The following is a 21,721-nucleotide window of genomic DNA, read 5'->3' on the forward strand; positions in this document are numbered from 1 at the left end:
GGTTGTGGCCACGACACGAGCGGAGAGCGCCGCGTGATTGGTTGTACAGTAGATTCCCTTGACAGTGGCGGATATTGAAATATGGCGGGAAATGAAAACAAAGAGTCAAGTGATTGTGTTAATGAAACCAATATATTCTTCTTCATTTTGATAGGTCATTTGAAAAAGTTGCCTCTTGATGTTCCCTTTGGTCTGCAACGACAACGAACCCTAATCAGATTGGAGTTAAAGGGACAGTTCAGTGATTTTGAAGTGGGGTTGTAAATTATCCATAGTTAATATGTCACCTTGTGGAGATGGTGATCAGCGATGTCATTTAACAGAGTTTGGAGAGGAAATGAACAGATTTTTATTTTTTAGGTAACATTTTTAAAATGTTTCTGGGTGGTCCCGTCTGCAACAGTGGGACTCAGACTCACGCTACTTCCACTTCTCCTCCGAACTCCGTTAAATGACATTGCTGATCACCATCTCCATAAGGTGACATATGAACTATGCATAAGTAACTCACACAACCCTGCTTCAAAATCACTGAACTGTCCCTTTAAACACAGCATTTAAAATGATTATAAAATCATAGAAGGTGCACGGAATGTTACGTCGATTGTCCGCCATCTTTAGAATTACAGGTCAAACGTGACAATATGCAACGCGCAAGCGTTGAACCAATGAACGACCTTATTATTATGGTCTTGGATAATGTTTCTGGATAAGTAGCAGAACATCGAAGGCCACATATTTCCATATTTCCATTATATATATAAAAAAGTGATATTGATCTTCTCTTGTAATATTCGGTTCAAAACAAAGCAATGTTTCCACTATTTCCCCAGAATCTCTTGGAGGTGACGACCTCCGTATCAAACTGCACTTCAGAGAAAGAAACAACGCAAAGTCGCGCTCATGATTGAAGGTATCACGGGATCAGGATCGTAATTCACTTGATTCCTCTACGTCTTCTTGCCGATCACTAGAGGTAGCGAGCAAGAAACATTTTCCCCTTGAGATAAATGTCTAGAATATACCGTATAACATCCATCAAATCATGTGTTGCCATAATAACAACTGAGGAGTCAAATTGCTGCTACTTTTATATACATACTGTATACTGCAGGTTACTGGATACAAAACCTTATAAAACTGGATACTGTTTGAATGCATGCAAGTGTGCAACATGGGCCTTGTACATCAGGCAGTATGTCTATCAAAGTAGCAACAGCGGATTACGTTTCACAACAACTCCGAGAACCCCAAAAATATATATTCTGTGATTCGTGATGGCGCGAGCGGATTCGAAGCGGGTTTTGCTACATGCACTGGCATTTTGTTGGGGATTCATACAAAGCTTCCGTGTTCTCAAATCCAGCTTTGGCATGGCCGTACACACAGAAAAAAACTGATAAGCTTTATAGCAATTGTCAAAAAACCAGTGAGGGTTTTGTGCGCTCCAACTGAGCCTTGTCAGTCCTGCAGCTGGAGCGTTTGTCTGTGTGTTGGTGGTTAACAGTTAAAGCCATAACACACTTTTGGCAGAGGATTATAATGCTCAACAATCACAATGAGAAAACCACGGCGACGCAGGTAAAATCACTTCAAGATGAAGACAAAATCAGAGCGGGATATTAAGGTGGAGAACCAATAAGGTGTGGAAACCTCACAGCAAACATCTTCACAGCGTTCAGTTCCTGTTACAGGAGACCGTTCGTCTTTTTGGCACTGCTGCAGCACACGAGTGGAAGGCTGAGGAGGGACGAGCAGCACCAACCGTTACTTTGGCTCCTCACTCTTAGTGTTACCGTGGGATTGTGACCTGTTATTCATGTGCCACATCCACATAAGTAACAAAAATAGGGAAGCCACACAAGTAACAGAGGTGGTCGTCGCTGAAAAAGGTGGAAATGGTCGAGGGATCGGTTGAAAAGAAACTGGATGAAATGGATGGCGATAGAAGGAACGCTTTCATAATCAACATGGCACATTAATAAAATACATATTCAGTTCGTGTCAGTCTCAAACTTGATGCCCACTGGAGTGATGAGCAAAGACAGATGGAATATGGACATGGGATTCATTGAATGTATATCAATTACTATACTTAATCACATAACCGATGTCAATGATGCATTGCCTTCATTATTGATAATGATTGTGACTGTTCACTGTCAGGAAGGTGTGTCGTTGACCACGTTCACAACTTTCGTTTAGCTCGTGAACCTGCTAATGTGTTAATGGGCGATGGGAAATCCTTTAGTTTTTACAGGCACCTGGACAAAACCGAATGTTGGACAAATTTAGATTCTGACCTTCACGAGACGCAAAAGATAAATAGAGACCGGGATAAAATTAGACACCGACCAGATTAGTGTCCACCCAATTTGATGCCAAACGTTCCACAGATATCAACCTGCTGGTGGCGCTAGAAGAAAACTCACTAGTTATTAGGATTCATCCTCTTGGGATAATGAACGTATGTACAAGTGAAGCCAGAGAGTTCTCTCTGGACGAGTCAGGAAGTCGTTGAACTAAAGTTGACAGATATTAACATGATACTTTGTTTGACCAGAGAAAAGTCAAACCATATTCATCCGGATGGTATGACGTTTTTCAGTTCTCTGGAAAAAACCCTTCTGGATGTTTGTTTTTTCAGAGAAGTTTAACTCTGCGACTTCAACGTAAAGACGAACTGGGGCAAGTGTCACTCCCTGATCTGTGTTCGGTCGACTTCACCGGATCCATTCAGCATCCTGCACCTTTAGCACTGATACAGTCGCTCTGCGAAGCCGTTTCCTATCCCTAGCTCATAACCCTAATATGTACAGTCACACCAGGAGGCTCCACTGGAGCAGTTAAGACCTCAGTGCCTTGCAGAAGGACACTTTTCCATGACCTGGGGAGGAAGGGTTTTCTTCCTTTTCCCACCTGGTCTGTAAAACAAGCCAGCAGCCATCCAGGCACATGCTGCCATGTCTAACGTCGCACTGCTTGGCACTACAGTTTCTAGCACTGACTGTCTGCGAGTTAACGTAACTTCCACATACAGCATCATTTCAACTGAAGCTGAGCATACGCTGTACGATTTGAGAGAGAGAGTTCCGAGACGCACCACGTCATTCCATCTTTGTCGTGCAGCGTACAGGGGGAAGCGTGAGGCGACCAGAAGCTCCCGGCCGACAGATGAATTTCTAATACGTCAGAGATTTTTTTGGTCTGCCGTCTTCTGGCTCTCACACAGTTGAATTTGAAGCAGAGTCATGAGTCGATTCCCCAAAACTCAGCGCGTGTTTTTCTCACTGCGCCTACGGGAAATTGCAAAACGCAGTGAAGGTGAAACCAAGACAAACGCGTCACATGGACAGAAAACACGGAGGCCAGGTTGGTCGAGCCGGGACAACCTGGAGGGTCAGTACATACCAGAGAGAAATGTCACCGCCTCATTTCTTTGACGTTTCAACACATACAGTATAGTCAAGGAAGCTCGTTCCCTCCTTGTCGACACTGTGAACCAAAACAAACTTCTTCTTCTTCTTCTTCTCTGACCATGGCCAGACTGGTAACGAACAGCGTGATCAAATGAATCGTGAGTTTGAATTTAGCAAAATTTCTAAAGTCGCACAGTGCATACTCAGCATCACTCTCACTTCCTGGTCCCTCTGTCAAGACTAAAAGAAAAACAACAACATAAAAGAGCACGGAGAAGTTGAATAGCACCGTAACAGTCGTCAACAGCTGCTGCCAACGTTCACAGATGCTAGAGGCCTTGAATGAATTAATATCACTGTGGTAACAAGACGTTGATATGATCAGACTGACATGAGGCGCATCAGTGTACTGTCGACATGCCGACTGCTGAACACGAGCATTTCCAAGACTTCTGAGATAGAAAGAGTAAAATCTACATATGAACAACTGAACAGTACAACGACAAGGCCATGGACATGTTGAAAAAAAGAACCCATGCAACGGTTCAAGTAACGATAAAAAGGCGCTGAAAAACAAACCAAAGGGGATTTGATAGTTAGAGAGATTAGTGCACTAACTGTCTTACATTCAAAGAAAATGCCTCGGATGATATTAAATAACTTACATTTTAAATTCTTGATATGAAAAGGGGGAGGGGGGGGGACACTAAGACATACCCAGAAGAACAAAGATACCCAGAAGAACAAAGAACAAAAAATCAACTCTGCAATGATATTGCACTTTTTGGAAAAGAAGAAAAGCTCGTAAAAAGCCCAACAGTTGCTGAGAGGTCAAACTGGATGGGAACACGACCTATGAGAGAAGTGCTGTGGTTCATCAGAGATGGATTTTACCAGTTCAAAATGCAAAAAAGCCGTCGGAGAAATCCCTTTGAACAGGACCGAACAGTTTCTGTTCTCCCACGTCCAGGTCAAAGCCAGGACCGAGGCGATGGCACAGGTTTGTTTGGCAGAGACGTCGCCTCCAGACCTCCTGCCTCCGTCTTTCACCCTCACGGGGCTTTTAATTTTACCCACTCACGACTAGATAAAGTGCAAGGTGTGTCGTCGCCGCCGTCGTCGTCTAAAGGGCTCTTCTCCGTTTTAGTTCACACCTTTCCTCAGAAATCGTTTTTTTCTTTTCCCGGTTCAACGTGGATTAATAGATATACATTCACCCAAAAGCACTCCACGTTTAGGAAAACACTGAAATTAGCAGGACACACCTCCACACACACACACACACACACACACACACCTCCACACACACACACACACACACACACACACACACACACACACACACACACACACACACACACACACACACACACACACACACACACACACACACACACACACACACACACACACACACACACACACACATCTGTTCTGTGCCAACAGCAGGAGCGCAGCTGCTGCGTCCCGGGGTCACGTGGCCACTCGAGTCCCAGGCCAGCGGACTCCAAGTCAGAGGAAGCGTCAGGCAGTGGTGTTGCCAGTAAGAGATGATGTGGCACAGGGGGTGGTGGTCTGTAGCTGGGCTTGGGCCTAAGCCAGGCCGGGCCGGGCCGAAAAAGGGAGAAGGAGAGCAAAGGGCCTGGCTCATCTTTGGTCCCATAAAGCACTTGATTTATGTCAGGGCGGATCTTTGCACTCCGATGTACGCAAGGGAGGGGGAGGGGTCAGCTAGCACGACCACCAGCACCGGTTGCTAAGCTACGACCGAAGAGATGTGCAGCACAGGCAGAGTTTAGTCGTTTGTTGTTGTTTTTTCAAGCCATGCAGTTTAAAGATCGTCCATAGCAACCGGGCAGAAAGCGTCTCTGGGAGTTTTCGGACGTTGCTAGTTGAGTCGGACGGGAGGAGGGTTCGAGTGAAGGGAGAGAATGGCTGCTGTTGGCTTTCGTTTGTAAAGTCCACAGTTAAACATAGTAAAAAGAAAAAGTGACAGACAGAGCCGCAAGCTTTTCCAAAGCACCGGCAAAACTGGAGAAGCCTGGAGGTGGGCGAGTCCGTGGTGGGGCCGACGGGGCCGAGAGGATCATCCACAGATATACAAGCGTATACATGACGTTAATATAGAGAGAAGACAAGACGTTAAAAAGGAAAAAACAGTGGTTTGGATGCAGAGTTAAGGGAAACTGTGCTGCCACTGATACGTAAAGGAACGTAAAGGAGTATTTAACCCAACCGACGGACTCGGCCTTAAGGCGATGCATAGCCCTTGGAAACATTGGCACATGCATGGCGAGTGCAGAAACGTCTGCATATGTTTAGTATGTGCATCGTGTTTTTTGTGTGTACGTGTTTGAACTATAACCAGGAAGAAAGAAAACGATAGAGTAGATTCAGATTCGACAAACTGAAACGTTTTCTTGAAACTGTAGCTCGAATGTCGATGGAAACTCTGAGGCTGCAAAACCTCTAACGAAGAGCGAACCACGAAATAATCAACCACTTTGGAATGTGTTCAACGTTATTCAGTACGAACCTCCCGTTTGGAAATAAAGGTATACGTCTTCAAAAGCACTTCTCGAATTCGAAAACACTGAAGCAAAAAAAAGAGAAAAGAACACGGGAAACGTTAAGAGAAACGTCGAGAGACACTAAAGAGAGCGCGAGCGGCACAGTGAGATCCCGTGATGGTCGGACGACTCAGCGCCTCTTTTCTTTTGAGTGTCGATCGTGAGACACCCTCAGATGTTGGTGAGCGTGGTGGAGGTGATGAGACGCACGGTGAGCGTGCCCGGGAGGTCGTCGTCCTGCCGGTTGCCCTTGTCGCGGAGGTGAAGCGTGTGCTGCTCCTGCCGCTCGTTGGGGTCGCTGAAGAGGATCACCTGACCCAGGAAGGTGTCCACGATCATGTTCTTGTTGTAGATCTGTTGGCCGCTCGTGGGAGGGAGGCAGGGAGGGATGGAAGGAGGGATGGAGGCAGGGAGGGATGGAAGGAGGGATGGAAGGGGGGCAGGGAGGGAGGGATGGAGGCAGGGAGGGAGGGTAGGAGGGATGGAGGGGGGGCAGGGAGGGAGGGATGGAGGCAGGGAGGGAGGGTAGGAGGGATGGAGGGGGGGCAGGGAGGGAGGGATGGAGGCAGGGAGGGAGGGAAGGAGGGATGGAGGGGGGGCAGGGAGGGAGGGATGGAGGCAGGGGGGGAGGGAGGGAGAGATGGAGGGGGGGCAGGGAGGGAGGGATGGAGGCAGGGAGGGAGGGTAGGAGGGATGGAGGGGGGGCAGGGAGGGAGGGATGGAGGCAGGGAGGGAGGGAAGGAGGGATGGAGGGGGGGCAGGGAGGGAGGGATGGAGGCAGGGGGGGAGGGAGGGAGAGATGGAGGCAGGGACAGAGGGAGGGAGAGATGGAGGCAGGGACAGAGGGAGGGAGGGAGGGATGGAGGCAGGGAGGGAGGGAGAGATGGAGGCAGGGACAGAGGGAGGGAGGGAGGGAGAGATGGAGGCAGGGACAGAGGGAGGGAGGGAGGGAGGGAGGGAGAGATGGAGGCAGGGTCAGTGGGAGGGAGGGAGGGATGGAGGGAGAGATGGAGGCAGGGACAGAGGGATGGAGGGAGGGATGGAGGGAGGGAGGGACGGATGGAGGGAGGGATGGAGGGAGGGATGGAGGCAGGGATGAGGGAGGGATGGAGGGAGGGATGGAGGGATGGAGGGATGGAGGGACAGAGGCAGGGAGGGAGGGAGGGATGGAGGCAGGGAGGGAGGGAGAGATGGAGGCAGGGACAGAGGGAGGGAGGGAGGGAGGGAGAGATGGAGGCAGGGTCAGTGGGAGGGAGGGAGGGATGGAGGGAGAGATGGAGGCAGGGACAGAGGGATGGAGGGAGGGATGGAGGGAGGGAGGGACGGATGGAGGGAGGGATGGAGGCAGGGATGGAGGGAGGGATGGAGGGATGGAGGGAGTGATGGAGGGAGGGATGGAGGGATGGAGGGATGGAGGGACAGAGGCAGGGAGGGAGGGAGGGATGGAGGGAGGGATGGAGGGATGGAGGGATGGAGGGACAGAGGCAGGGAGGGAGGGAGGGATGGAGGGAGGGATCGAGGGAGGGAGGGAGAGGTGAGAAAGCAAAAGGCGTCAAGAAGATATGCAAGGGACTTGATAGAAGGTACAGTGGTGATACCAGGAAACACTGGAAAGATTTAACTTTTATTCAAAGAATGTAGAAAAGTTGGGAGGAGAAAAAGGAAAAAAAAGAAAAACTTGAATGGCTGATGAATTTCTCAGCCACGTTTCAGTCGAGCGACCACCAGTAAAAACTCTGAGCGTCACGTAAATAAAATCTGACGAAGCGGACGTGGAGTCGACGACCTTCAGTTTGTGTTCCAACGATGAACATCCGTACAGTAGGTTTCAGACATTTTCTCTACTTTCTGTCCAGAAGTCGTTTTATAAACTTTAACATGGACAGAATGCGTTTTATTTCATAATTAGCATTTAAACCTAAAAAAAAAAAGAGAGAAGGAAACAATGACCTCACCGTCTGTGTTCCCCACACAGGTCATTCAGAGTTCGGGTACTTTTAGTCAATTCTTCGTTCGTCAGCCATCTTGGTTGTTTGAACAAAAGTCGCTTCTCTCCGGCTGTGTCCTCATTCACTCCCCCTACTCACTGTAAAGGGAATTCGCTGTAGTTGCTATATAGTCACTCACCAGCTACGATTTCGGACACGGTAATTGCGTTTTTGTCGCAGGATTATGACGTAACTACAACGACGCCGGCCGGTGGACGATCCTATTATATTTAAAATATTGAATATTTATATCCGTGTCTATTTTCACCATTAATCAATGTTTTTTGACAAAAATTTGGCGAAATAGAGCAAGAAGAGAGAGAAGGCTGAGACGTGTTGCTGCTGCGAGACGCGCTCGTGCTGCACCGCCGTCGTCTGGTCTCTTCCCTCCGCCGTTTATCGGCGCAGCGAGCGCAATGCATCATGGTATATATTGCTCGGTTAGTGACCATGGGATGTCCACTACTTGATGCATTCTGGGGTACAATCAGTGCACTAGATAGGGTATATGAAATTTCACTAAGAATTTGGACACCACTACAAAATGGCGAAGGCACTATATAGTAGTTAGGGGGTGATTTCGGACACAGCCTCCGTGTCACGGTATAAACCCCGCCCATTTTCAGATAATCGGTTGTGATTGGACCAGGCAAGATTTCTACATCTGAAGGGAATCCTGACGTGTAGTGTGGCAGAGTAAATGAAATGAGCTCCCAGAATTCATCTGGGTATCAGCTGACACGTCTGCCTCCTTCCACCGCGACACAAATTATACGATTTCACAGGTCTGATTGAGAAAAAATTAAATACTACCAATATTAATTTCCTGATACGTGTACAGGCTTTACAACATATCGCCTGATATTGAGCCGGTAATCCATCGGTTCTGGATGTTTCCTCTGCGGCTCAGCGAGACGAATGAAATCTAACGACTGTTGTGTCTGAGGACGAGACGCTTCCACCACGGGAACCTCCCTCTGGGGTGAACTAAGGATCACAGCTGGTACAGCTTAGTGGGTTACACCTCAGTACGGAAGGTTGGGGTTCGATTCCCGGTTAGGGCGTGGCCAAAAACCAGTGTGATCCCCTATGGGCGATGCCCCTAACGCTCTGATGAGTCAAAAATCATGAATGTAGGCCGCTGACCCTGGTGGAGCAACTGGAGCACAACATCCATATCCTCTGCTGCCTGTTCCTTTCTGTGTTTCTGAACAAACCATCGACTTGCAGGGCTCGTTTCTGTCTGACAATCGTCGCGTCAAGGTGACAAACACTTCCTGTCTCGCGTCATTTCCCGTCTCACTTCTCGCACGTGTTTCTGTGGCAAAACGTTCTCTGGAGACATTTCTCCTGGTGAAGGATCGTGTAGTGTGTACCGAGACAGTGAGTCGTGTGGTATGAACGGCGCAGCGATCTTACTGCTTTGAGAATTGTGTAGTGTGTCCGACAGCTCACCTCGATGTGGATTCCCTCCTTGGGCTTCTTGCGGTAGAACAGGCCTTTGATGTCGAAGTTGGGGCAGCGCGTGTCCTTGTGAACGGGCGAACGGACCCTCTCCCCCTCACAGGTGATGATCACGTACGGATCCACCGCTGCAGGAGAAACGAGTCAGAACATGGTGCTGATACAACGACACGAAACACTGCAAGTGTTAGTTTACACTGGATCACCATTGTTGATTAGCTGAGGAGTTAATTTCCAATATACTACTATAATTGATATTATAGATTCAATTCGACATCTACGATTTATATCACACCTCAATCAGCAACAGCAGTAAACTGACTCTGATGATCAAATATTAATAAGATAAAGGGCTTTTACATTTGATAGCTTAAGTAAATGTTGCTACAAGTACTTGTGCTTGAGTGGGATGTTGAGTGAAGTTAATGGTTTGTTTTTCATAAAGAGAAAAGCTCATTGATCTTAATTTATATTGACGCCACGAAGGAGCTGCTCTCTGACGTCGTCTTGCTGAGCTTTATGCTTTGACTACACAGTATTTTATAGACATAAAACTTACATCTGATAAGATGCTATGACTTAGGGACTTTTTGCTTTTAGCCTGAGTGATTAGTACGAGTTACAGGTTTGTGCACATTGATTGTAAACGGCAGTTACTGTAGATCTCAATATCTACACTAAGTGACTACGCACTACGTGTCAGCAGGTGGCGCTGTGGTACCTTGTGCTTTGCTCAGGAGTCTTTTCTTATTGGGATTGAGGCAGTGATGCTCTGTGGGCGTTTTTACAGAAGTTTTTACAAACACAGCAACACGATCATCCACACGCAAAAAAAACACTGACACGTGACCACGGCGAGACGCGGCCGCCATACAGAACGTGCGTCCCACCTCCGTTGGTGTCCTGTCCCTGCAGACCCTCAGCGTTCAGCACGTGGACCTGAGAGACCAGCTGAGGGTAACCACACATCCCCGTCCAACACGTCTGAGGAGGATCGTCCAGCGTCAGCTCTCTGGGAAAAACACCGGGAACACGTGCGCGTTAGGGAAGCGGTAAAGATAAACGGGCCGAGGCCCAGCGATCGGGTTCGTTTCTACAAGAGAAGGGCATTAACACAACACGACACGCAAGACAAACTGAGCAGTGGAGCTGCCAAACTACGTCTTACAACACATCAGACACCTTCAGCCTACGCTGTCAGAACACATTCATTCTAACACACAATGTGTATGTAGCTGAAGAAAGGGTTGTTTGTACATTATCTCATTCCAACCCTTCAGTGTGTCCGTCGCTGACTGGAAACTCACCTGTTCAGACTGAACCTTACTCCATGACTCATTAAAACAGGAAAAGAAATTATAATTCCAAAATGGAGCCCTTGAAGATGTTTTTGCCTTTTTGATAAATGTTTATGTTCTCGCACGATTCTTGCACTTTCTGGGTAAACGTCTTTACGGTTGAACGCACTTGTTGTAAGTCGCGCTGAGCTTTTTCTCATGTGGTGCAAAACAGAGAGGACCTGGGTAGAGTTGTACAGATTTACTTGCAGTCTGAAGGCACATCGGTGAAGACCCGCAGGAGGAAGTCGCCCTGCTGCGCCGGGTCGAAGGTGGTGGGGATGATGACGTAGCGGCCCTCCTGCAGCTCCTTCCTGAGGAAGACGCAGCGCGAGTTGATGTAGATGGAGCCCGCCACTTTCTGCTGCGCCGAGTGCATACGGTACTTCCTGTTCAGCTCCACCTGCAAAAACCCCCCGGAGAAACAGTGTCACGGCCGGTGTTCCTTTTATATATAATATCAAATATACATGTAATATTAATATAATATCAGTATGTTAGCATTTTTTTATACCCGGTGAATGTCGAAGCCGATGGCGAGGTTTTCCCCTTTGCCCTCTTTGAACGTGGCTCTCTTCTCTTTTTGCTGTAAGCAGATCAACACCTCGTCCTCCACCTTCTTCACGTCAAACACATACTGCGAAGGGTGAAGAGGAAATTACACGTCACACATCTCTCTGTAACACACATACAGTAGGGGTGGGTGATCTGACGATCTTAATTTGTCATAAGATCTGAGAGGAATCATGAAGATCTTGGGGGAAGTTTTTGCAACGCTCTGGACAACGCATATTAATTACGTAATGACTCTAATACGAGACGAGTCTTGTTACAGAAAACTTGTGCGTGCATACGTTACTACCAACAGATATTCATTTTTTGATGGAGAGTACCAGGGTAATTACGGTATCTTACAGAGCGTTGCATTGTGGGTTATATGTAGCAATTTTATGTTGCTAGGCTAGTGAGTAGGGATTAAACAGGCCCCAGGGCAAAAATTATGAAAGACCGTAGTATTGATAAGCTTCTGCTGGTCTGGGTCAAAAACCGGATCTGTTATTTTCTAAATACATTTTATCTAATACCGAGTATTAGGGCCACATTGAGAGAAATGTGTAAATTTATGAGAATAAAGTCACATTACCAGAATAAAGTCGTATTATTACAAGAAAAAAATGAAATGATTTTACGAGAATAAAAATCATGAAATGATTTTACGAGAATAAAGTTAAAATATTTTGAGAATAAAGTTGTAATATCATGAGATTAAAGTTTTAGTGGAGAAATGTCAGAAGAGCAGTCCCATGCGTTAAAATGAGGAACGTGGAGGAACTTTGAGAATCTGTAACTTCAGTCTGGGTCAACGAGCAAAAGCGTTTAACAAACATATGATAACATGACATTAACTTATCTGATGTCAGTTTTTTTTTCAAGTAAAACACGACTTCATTCTTGTAAAATTACACAACTTTTTCACATAAATTTACAACTTTTTTCTCATAATATTACAACTTTATTCTCATAAAATTAAGACTTTTTCACTTAAATTTACGACTTTATTCTTGCAATATTATGACTTTATTCTTGAAGTGTCACTTTAATTTTTTTTCCTCAATGTGGCCCTAAAGCTAACTCGTTTGTTTCTTGGCCTAGATGGTGAGAAGAATCGTGAGTCCGATCGTGGATCGTGATTCCATCCAAAAAGATCGTCATATGACCATTTGGCCAGGGCGCCCACATCACCAGTACCGCGACTGACCTGGGGGTTCTGCAGGAACGTGACCTTGTGGTTGATGCAGCCGCCGGAGCGGTTGCGGAGGGGGTCCTGCCGGTGGACCCAGGAGCCCTGCATCACCTCCTCCTCCCAGGTCTTGTGGATGCTCAGGTAGGACGTGTTGATGAGGCGACACATGATCAGGTCGGTGAAGTACTGGCAGAAGTCGTCGAACGTCATCCTGCAGCGGGGAGGGAAAGAAAAGAAGAGGAGGGGAGAAAAAGAGCGGAGAGGGAAAAAGGCTTGAAAGAGCTTGAATAGGTTTGAAATAAATAGAGGAAATGAAACCAGGAGCAAAAAGAAAGAATCGCATGTTAAGGTGAGAGGAGAGATTTGACAGATTTTGTGTTTTTTGGAAACAAATCAACTATAAAAACTACAAACAATCAGCGTTCCCCTTATGACTTTAATAACATGTATGTAGAAGACTCTATGAAGGATTAGTTTGATGGTTGGGGAAATATTCCTTTTACTTTCTCGCCATCAGATGATGATATTGATCACCACTTACAAATAGTTTGGTCATTTAAAGTAATTGTTGTTTTTACTCCTCAGTTTTTGTTCAGATTCACTAAACAACATTAATAAAGTTGTCGTTCATCATCAGCGGCAGCCATCTTGGTTGTTTACAAAAGTCGCTTCTCTCCGCGTCACGGTATAAACCCCGCCCACTATCAGATGATCAGGCTGTGATTCAGCACACGCGTGTCTCTCACCAGAACTCGCCGTCGTCCTGCACGGTGACGCCCAGCTTCTCCCTCTCGCTCTTGCTCACCTTGTTCCACTCCTCCGAACTGCGGCGAACAAACACAAAGAGAGAAAAAAACACTTAATCAACTTCAACTGCAGAGAAAGAGCCCAGCTTTCATTTGAAGCGTTGTTATTATTCTGGAGACGTGGCTTTGTTTCTAATTTCCCCTGAGGATATCTGGACATATTTTTAATAACAGGCTTTTTTTTCAATTTGTTTTTGATTAGTTTTGATGCTAATTGCTGTTAAAGGAGAAACGTAATGATTTTTCATTTTTTCCCCCCTTTCCTCATGTGTTATACGTTGATTTTTTTTTGTGTATGTAAAAGTTCTGCAATGTTAAAAAGCACAAGGTAAAGGGAGAAAACTTTAGTGCATAAAGTCTTCTCGCAGCTAGTCTGACACCGCCCAAACAAAGCCGTGTTGTAGGGACATGATTGGTTGTACACTCTTCTTCTTCGTGGTTTTTTAATGTGCATTATCGGCACCTTCTGCTCCGGGAGTTTTCCGCTTCCTCCGATAGTGGCAGATGTTAAAATGTGGCGGAAAAGCGAAAGAGGAGATGGAGTGATTATTTGTTTTTTTAAAACAATATATTGTTTGTTTTGATACCTTCAAAAAAAGGTTGTGTCGTTTGACGTTCACTTTAGTCTGCGACAACAACGAACCCGATTTAAATCAAACGCAGCATTTAAAAGTGTAAAAATCAACGATGAAATATGTGAGATGTTGCGTCGGCCATCTTTGGAATTCCAGGAGACGTGAACCAATGCTCATTCTTAACGTGTCGCCGGCCTCAGACGAACGTCGAGAACTTCCTACGCGAGCTGGAAGCGGTCGGACAATCACAACAGAGTGGAGCCAGCTCGACCAATCAGAGCAGTCTGGGCTTCATTGGGAGGGAGGGGCCTTAAAGAGATGGGAGCTAAAACTTAAAGTGTTGTGAAAGAGGAGCTGCAGGAAACTGATGTGTTTACTGAACATCAGAGCATGAAAACATTTTCAAATCATAACCCAAATTAAAATGATGGGCCTGAATATGAGCAGAATGTGTCTCCTTTAATAAAAACCCCAGCGTTTCTTCTGTGTTGTCGTCTTGAAAAAGTCTGGGTAAGGTACTTATTCATTCGACTTACTCCACCAGTTTTACAAATCATATTACGAGAACATTAAACTGTGAATCTTTTAATAATCTTTCAATTGTAAGAGTGCAGACGTATAAATCTTGTATGAATTTGTCCCCCGTGGGCGTTATTACGTTAAAGAGTCTGTAGAGGAGCCTGTGTGTAGTTGTTACTGTGAATCATACGGTCCGTTCTGTATTCGCTGCTCAGGGGAATCAGGCCTTTACTGGACGCATTAGCTCCGTGTTTACGTCTCTCTGTTTATGATTCACTGACAAACGTCTCAACAGTCTGTCAGACTCCATTTACTGTAACAGGTTTTTGTTTTTTTTATCAAAACCATAAATAAATTATTCAGTGAGCTTCTGCGAGTGAATGATTGAGAAAGAAGAGAGATGACTCACGCCGGCGCCTTAATAACATCTCTCTGTCTTTCTCGGGCCTCATCAATAATTCAGTGCGGCGTTTCGATGAGCCGGCCCTCTTTACCGCCCCGCCGTTTGTTTCACAGAGTCTGGGAGCTAACGATTCACAGAAGGACAGAAGAGAGAGTTGCCCAGGGAGCCACTTCGTCCGCTAACGGGTGCAGGGCGGCAGGAAGTAAAGCTGGAAGGGAAGCGCTCTTCACGGGATTCATCCACCTGATTGAACGGGCCCTTGAGCAAAAGTGTCATTTCGTAGTTTGGGCCTCCGTCTGTCTGGGGAGGGGGACGATGATACGTGAGCTGCACTGCACCGCTCTGCCGTTGTTCTCTGCAAACAAACAACTGACTTCACTTATTCTTGTTATTCGTGGTCTGTGGCCCCATTAGCTCGATTGCATCTCCATCTTCCATTGTCTACATGACATTGCGTCATTGTGCGTCTGCTCTCGTCATTTATTAAATATGGATCGGTGGTTTTTAGTGGCTTTCTTATTTATCATACGCAGCCTCTTAGACGCCGGACTGTGCGTCTTTGACATTTAAAAAACTGACACTGGTGACATTGGTGCAAGGACACGACGACGACGTCGTCTCTGTTGCTCGGAAAATGTCACAAAAATAACTGAAATTTACTATCCACAATATCTAAAAAACATGTAGATGATGACGACTCTGAAGAGCTTTCAAGAGGACAAGTGAGGGTTGGGTATCGGAATCCTTCACTCCTACACGGCCGGTACCAACTGGACCGAATCCCCAATTTCGTTGCTTTGTTTCGGTGCCAGAGCCATTGAGTGAAATAGTTGCCCTGCTTACAGGTACAACGTTTACTTAGACTCAGATATGATACGAGTGCACCAAACAGTCTCCGTCGCACAGTCGCTCCCTCCTCAAGTTGAATCGTGGGACTTCGGAGGCGGAGACAGTGGCTGATGCTCCGTGTTTGAGGGTTTGCGTGACGCCATGGCAACTTGTCAAACATCAGCCGCAGAGTGAGCGTGAGGTTGAAGCTGCAGTTTGGAGCTGGAGTATTTTTACTGGATTAAGCACAGGAAATGTTATTTAGTGTTAAGATGTATATGTTTTATCTGTTACGTAAAATTTGGGTAGAGTTGCATTTATTTATATGTGTATATTTAAGTTTACTTGTTGAATTAAAGCTCCAATTTGTCTTAGCAATAAAAAAAACATCAGCCCGTCCTTTTGGGCTTTTTTAAAGAAAAAAGTATCGGTTCCGGCGCCGTTTTAAAAGTAACGATTTAGCACCATGGGAATAAAAAAAAAAGCCTAGCGATACCGAACGGCGGTGCTGTGATCACCTGTCGCTCCAGGGGCCGCTCCACTCCTTCTCTCCCCACGGGTTCCTCATGCGGATCATCTGCAGCTTCTCCGATTTAAAGAAGGCGAGCAGCCCGTGACCCAGCCGCACTTTCCGTACGTCTGTGACGGCGTACGCGTGACCTTTGACCAGGCCACAGTCCAGCCGCGCCTCCATGTCCTCTATCGTGGTCGCCTGGGGAAAAAAATAAAAACATGACATATCCGGTGGTTGAAAGCAGATGTTGTGGATCATTAAGATTGCATGAAAAAAGGAAGAAAGAGCAAGAGGCCGAGCTGCTCTCGTCTGCTCACCCTGATGGAGCAGCTGATGAGGCCGTCTCTGTTGTGGACTTTGAGAACTCGTTCAAACAGCTGGTTACGGGCCACTTCGTCCGTGGCTATCTGACCCTCCAGCAGGTCGGCGGGCTCCGAAACGCCACCGGTGAAGTCGACCAGCGCGTCGGCTGTGTTCCCCCCGTCCAAAGCCTCGTAGCAGCCATAAACCCTGCAGGACGAGGAGGAGGAGGAGGAAGAGGAGGAGGGAAACAAGACATTTGAAGACTCTGAATTCTGGAAAGGATGGAAACCATTTCTGGACATTTTTAAAAACTGGATCTGTATGTACGTCGTTGCCGACACTCACTTGGCGTAGGCCTTCTCCACCAGGGCGCTCCAGAACTCGTTGCTGTCGTTGGAGTGGCAGTAGACCAGCTGGTTGTCCACCGTCGGCAGCCGGTCGTCGATCACCACGTCCACCCACTCGCCGAAGCGCCAGAAGCGGAAGTGGAAGATCCCCGCGTACGAGTCGGGCTTCTCTGTATCCCACTCCTGCTCCTTCCAGTCGGGAATGACCTGGAGGAGGAGGAGGGAGGAGGAAGAGGATCAGAGGGAGGGTAAGCCAAACAAACACCCGCTGGTCCACGGAGCATAAATAACGTCAAGGTGGAGTTGGAGCCGCCACAGTGAGACTCTCGCCTGCTGATGCATTTAGGATCAGGGAACCAATTTATCACCTTGGCCCTCGTGTTCATAAATCCTGCTGTAATAGGACATGGGTGAGAGGTAATAACTGTCTGCCTGCAGTGTGTGTGTGTGTGTGTGTGTGTGTGTGTGTGTGTGTTTCTGCTGCCTGCATTTGCTGTAGTCCAGTGAGACCGCTGCAGTCCAGCCTCCATTTTGTGAATTGTATTTTTTTTTTGACAAGGCAATAAATAACTTACTGTGGAGTCAAATATAAAAATCGACATGATAAAAAATTATGATAAATTAAAATAAGTAAATGTAACTCTGAACCTCAGTTCATCAAGTTGAATCCAACACAGACAAAGAAAAAAAGAAAAGCCTGATGCACAATAGAAGTGTCTCAGTATTAAGCAGCAGACAACGAGTCTGCGTCACCAGACGTCTGGTCAGGTTGATATTATCTTCTTATAAAATGGAGACGGTCTCGAGACTCATCTCATCCCAAAGCCAAGGACACGACAGACACTGACTTAAAACATCTAAAGCCTCCAGAACTTCTGTGAGGCATAATATACATCATACACAATATTAAAAACATTAAAGGGGCAGTAAGCGAAAACAATTCTGTCTATTGGCCTAGTGGTTAGTGTGTCGGACTCCGATACCGGAGGTCTCGGGTTCGCGACCTGAGCAGTAAAATCACAATAACAACAACAACAACAAAGAGAGAAACGAGCTTTCTCCAGAATCACCTACTGCCCCTTTAAAAGCTGTATTTGTCCAAACGTTGCTCTATATAGTAACTAAGTGTTGCGAGGCCTCCCTGTGGCCCCGTGTCATAACAGATTGCCGACACCGGAGGCCGCGAGGCGCAGTGTAAAACTGCATTTGATGACACGGCTCCCAGCGGGTCGTCCTTGCGGATGTCAAGGTGCGGCCGCTGAACAGGACTTCCTGTCAAACCTCCCTGCAGGTGGTGACACGCGGCTGACGGAGAGAACGTGGCCCCTGAAGCAGCAGCCGTTTCCTCAAAAAGGAGGTGGAGGGGGAACGAAATAACACACAACTAATGATTCTTTTCATTATCGACTAATCCGTTGATTATTTTCTCGATTGATGGATTAGTTGCTTGGTCCATAAAATGTCGATGGAGTTTCCCAAACCCCGAGGTATGATGTTTTGTTTTTTTCCACAAACCAAAGATGTTCAGTTTACTGTCACAGACTTGCTTTCCTTAAAACAACTTGAGCACATCAATCGATCTACCAAGATCTATTTAGTTGACCTGCACGTATCCAGCGTTTCTTCTCGATTCATATTAGAAACTTTATTTACGGTCCTGACGAGGTCGCTTGTAATTAACACTTGTAATATAGCCTCTTCCACGCTCTTCGCTGGTTATGAAAACCCAGGTTTGACTGAGATATGCAGCTTCGTAGCTCAGGTTATCGGGACGATAAACATATCCTGGGTATGTTGAACTGGCCCCTGATGACTGTCCACAAACACAAGCAGGAGCCACCTTGAGCTTCCGCTGCCGTCTGTCAATGTCACACTGTACGCCGAGAGGGAGACGGAGGCTTTCACCTGCTGGGACAAACTGTATCTGTAACTGGTCTGATGTTCTCATCCACAGTGTCGCTCGTACAAGCCTCCAGGATCTTGGTAATACACTTCCAAGAGTCTGTAACCAGGCAAACATGAGAGACAAACAAATGTGTGACAAACAGCATTAAGCAGAGTTCCCAGAAGGAAAAACCTTGTGCTGTGGTTGCAAATGTCATTAGACCTGGTTGCCTAGCAGCTCTGCTCCTCTGCCTCCTCCCTCCTCCATCGATGTTTACGCACACGTGCAGACTGAGGAAGCCTGCAGGCGAGAGCAGAGGGCACGAGTCACTGGAGTGGGACAAAGTGAAGAAGCCGATTTCAATCCAGCCTTGTGTTTGGTTCCGACCTCCGAGGCCGCTGAGGCTGCGCCGTACAACGAGCGGAGCATGTCGACGGAGTTGGAGCTGACCTTCCGGCAGGACGCCGATCTGACGGAGGTGATGCGCCTGCGGGTTCAGTCCCTGCAGCAGCGAGGCCAGAAGAGGCAGGACGGCGAGCGGCTGCTGCGGCCCAACGAGGCCGTGTACCGACTGGACTTCTCCAAACAGTCCCTGCAGTTTTCACACTGGGCCGTGCGGCTGGCGCAGGCGGGACAACTCACCGTCACGGCCACCTCGCAGCTCTGGACGCCCGACCTCACCCACCTGATGACGCGCCAGCTGCTGGAGCCCGCCGGGGTGTTCTGGAGGTCGCCGGGCGACGCGGGCGACGCGCCCGTCCAGTTCTACGAGGCCGACGCGCACGAGTTCGGCGAAAGGATCGCAGAGCAGGCCAAGGTGAGGAAAGCGATGTACTTCCTGTTTGGATTTGCAGAAGGCTGCAGCCCCGAGAGTGTGGACTGCTCCATCCACTTCAGAGTGGACAGTTGAGACTTGGAAACACCTGGACAAAGTCTCGCTGCAGACTCTTCTTCTGTGCTTGTTGAAGAAATGTCAATTTTAGGTTTTGCATTTTTGTTTGTATCGTTGGCTCCATCGACTGTTACAAAAGAGAATCAATCCTGTATGAACGAGATCACAGTCCAATGTGCACAAGTGTTTCTTATTGTCCTTGCTTCCGTTACTGTACCTCTTGTTGTGAACCTATTGATCACAAACAGTTTTTCCTTTACACCTTCGCATTCTGTGATATCGACCATAAACCAGATAGAAATATGAATAAATCTAATAAAACGAAGGGGAAAAAAAGGGTATCTGCATTTTGTGTAACAATGTCTGAGCACACATCGTTCTTCTTTGGGCTTGTGTGTTTGACAAACAGCCAGATGAGTCCCGTGTCGGATAATGGATAGAGACAGTGTGTGTGTGTGTGTGTGTGTGTGTGTGTGTGTGTGTGTGTGTGTGTGTGTGTGTGTGTGAGCATTTCCCGGCGGACGGTGGAACAGGTTCCTGCTGCCTCATCCGTCTCCGTCTTGCATGGTGACCCTGACAAACAAGAGAGGGGAGGCATGTGCACTTCATCTCTCAGCCTCCTCCTCGCCACAGGGGATAAAAAGGAGACTGACTGTAAATGAGAAGACGCTTGTCAGATGAAAAAGTGAGAGAAAAAGTAAAATAACTGAGACGTCAGGACGTATTAGACTCGTTCCCTTGATCTGGGTACAAAGCAACTTGCCACCTGCAACGTCAAATGTGTAGAGGCTTGTAAATTTCCCCTTTTTCTCTAACGTTCATCCTCAGGAGTCGCAATTAAACTGAGTGTAGCCTTGAATACATAAATGGTGAATCATTATCAAGTGTCCCCGTTGTTACCTGTGCTTCTGATCACGAGAGTTTAAACAAATGGATCGGGTCTGGGGGAAAGTATTCCTCTGATCCTATTATTACGAAGTGATAAAGACACCAGGCTGATATTTAAACCTGTGACGCCACGAGAAGATACAACAGATAAAAATAAACACTTTGGTTTGGCAGTTATTTTTTCTTGCAGGTAACTAACACCTACAAAATAATAATGTTTTGAAGCAGCAGCACTCGGATCCACTGGGGGACGAGCGCCGGTTCCCCGAGAGGCCCGGACGAGGACTTGTTGTGCTTTCCACAGGAAGTGAAAGCCGGTGGCCAACAGGAGACTGAACAGAGGAACGTCTCCGGACAAAGACGTGTCGTTGGAACTGCAGGCAGACGGCAAGAAATACACCGACGAAATGGTTCTTTTCAGTTCCGAGTGTGTAACAGACGATAGGCACGATACAACCAGTCCGTCAGACGCTTGGTGGACAAGGCCGCAGCGTATGAAGTTAAAGATAAAAGACAATGGCACAAACAAGGGACACGCATGAGTCATTTCAATGTTTTACCATTACACATTCACCGGCTGGCTAGTCGTCGAACAGGCCTTCAGGGCCCATATAGGCTAGGTAAGGGATGTAGCAGCTGTGAAGAGAGAATGTAGGAGTTAACTCTGAGTTTGGACATGGCAGGACTGGCGGTTACTACTTCATGTATTTGCTGTATTCATCCGTCACCCGTGTGTAAGTGGTAAAAACAAATGAAAGACGCTGAAGCATGACAGTTTTGTGGGAATATTTAGCTGAACAATGGTATGTTTGACCAAATGGTTAACGGAGACATATTCTGCTCATGTTCAGGTTCACGATTTGAATTCGGGTTACAACTTGAAAAGGTCGATTGCGTGTGATCGCGTGAGTGTAATGGAACCAGAGAGTAAACAGAGAGGAGGACGCCACGTCCGCCACAATCCCATTAATAACTTCGGTTATCGCTTTGTTTCAACCGTCAAGCGGGAAGTCAAAGACCAAGTCAGAATAATCCAGACACTGAAAACTCCAGAGTTTTCACCACCGATTCAAGAATATGGATTTTTTTCACACCAAAGGTCACAACAGTGAATTTGTGATGTCGATCTTCATGCACACATTTATTCCAATTACAGGGTTCCTACACATTTCACATTTCAAATTTCCTTCTTCTCTCTTGATTTTTCAGACCATATTTGAGTACAAATAGACAGATATT

The 21,721-nt window shown here is 46.9% G+C and overlaps 2 protein-coding genes across 2 annotated transcripts in view; one reads left to right on the forward strand and one right to left on the reverse strand.

Moving 5' to 3' along the window:
- Nucleotides 1-466: 466 nt before the first annotated feature.
- capn5b (calpain 5b) overlaps nt 467-21,721 on the reverse strand; it is a 35,495-nt gene continuing 14,240 nt past the window's right edge. The window contains exons 4-13 of the mRNA XM_035626745.2: nt 16,816-17,024; nt 16,485-16,677; nt 16,172-16,365; nt 13,269-13,346; nt 12,538-12,733; nt 11,293-11,415; nt 10,985-11,181; nt 10,332-10,453; nt 9,433-9,569; nt 467-6,343 (exon numbers count right to left, since the gene is read on the reverse strand). Coding sequence (XP_035482638.1) covers nt 6,161-6,343; nt 9,433-9,569; nt 10,332-10,453; nt 10,985-11,181; nt 11,293-11,415; nt 12,538-12,733; nt 13,269-13,346; nt 16,172-16,365; nt 16,485-16,677; nt 16,816-17,024 — 1,632 coding nt within the window. The 3' untranslated portion in view covers nt 467-6,160. The remainder of the gene's footprint in view (nt 6,344-9,432; nt 9,570-10,331; nt 10,454-10,984; nt 11,182-11,292; nt 11,416-12,537; nt 12,734-13,268; nt 13,347-16,171; nt 16,366-16,484; nt 16,678-16,815; nt 17,025-21,721) is intronic.
- Nucleotides 18,757-19,917, forward strand: ompb (olfactory marker protein b). Its single transcript, XM_035626747.2, has one exon. The coding sequence runs from the start codon at nt 19,130-19,132 to the stop codon at nt 19,610-19,612; it is 483 nt and encodes a 160-aa protein (XP_035482640.1). The 5' UTR covers nt 18,757-19,129; the 3' UTR covers nt 19,613-19,917.

Source organism: Scophthalmus maximus, chromosome 2 (assembly GCF_022379125.1).
Source record: "Scophthalmus maximus strain ysfricsl-2021 chromosome 2, ASM2237912v1, whole genome shotgun sequence".
Classification (NCBI taxonomy): Eukaryota; Metazoa; Chordata; class Actinopteri; order Pleuronectiformes; family Scophthalmidae; genus Scophthalmus; species Scophthalmus maximus.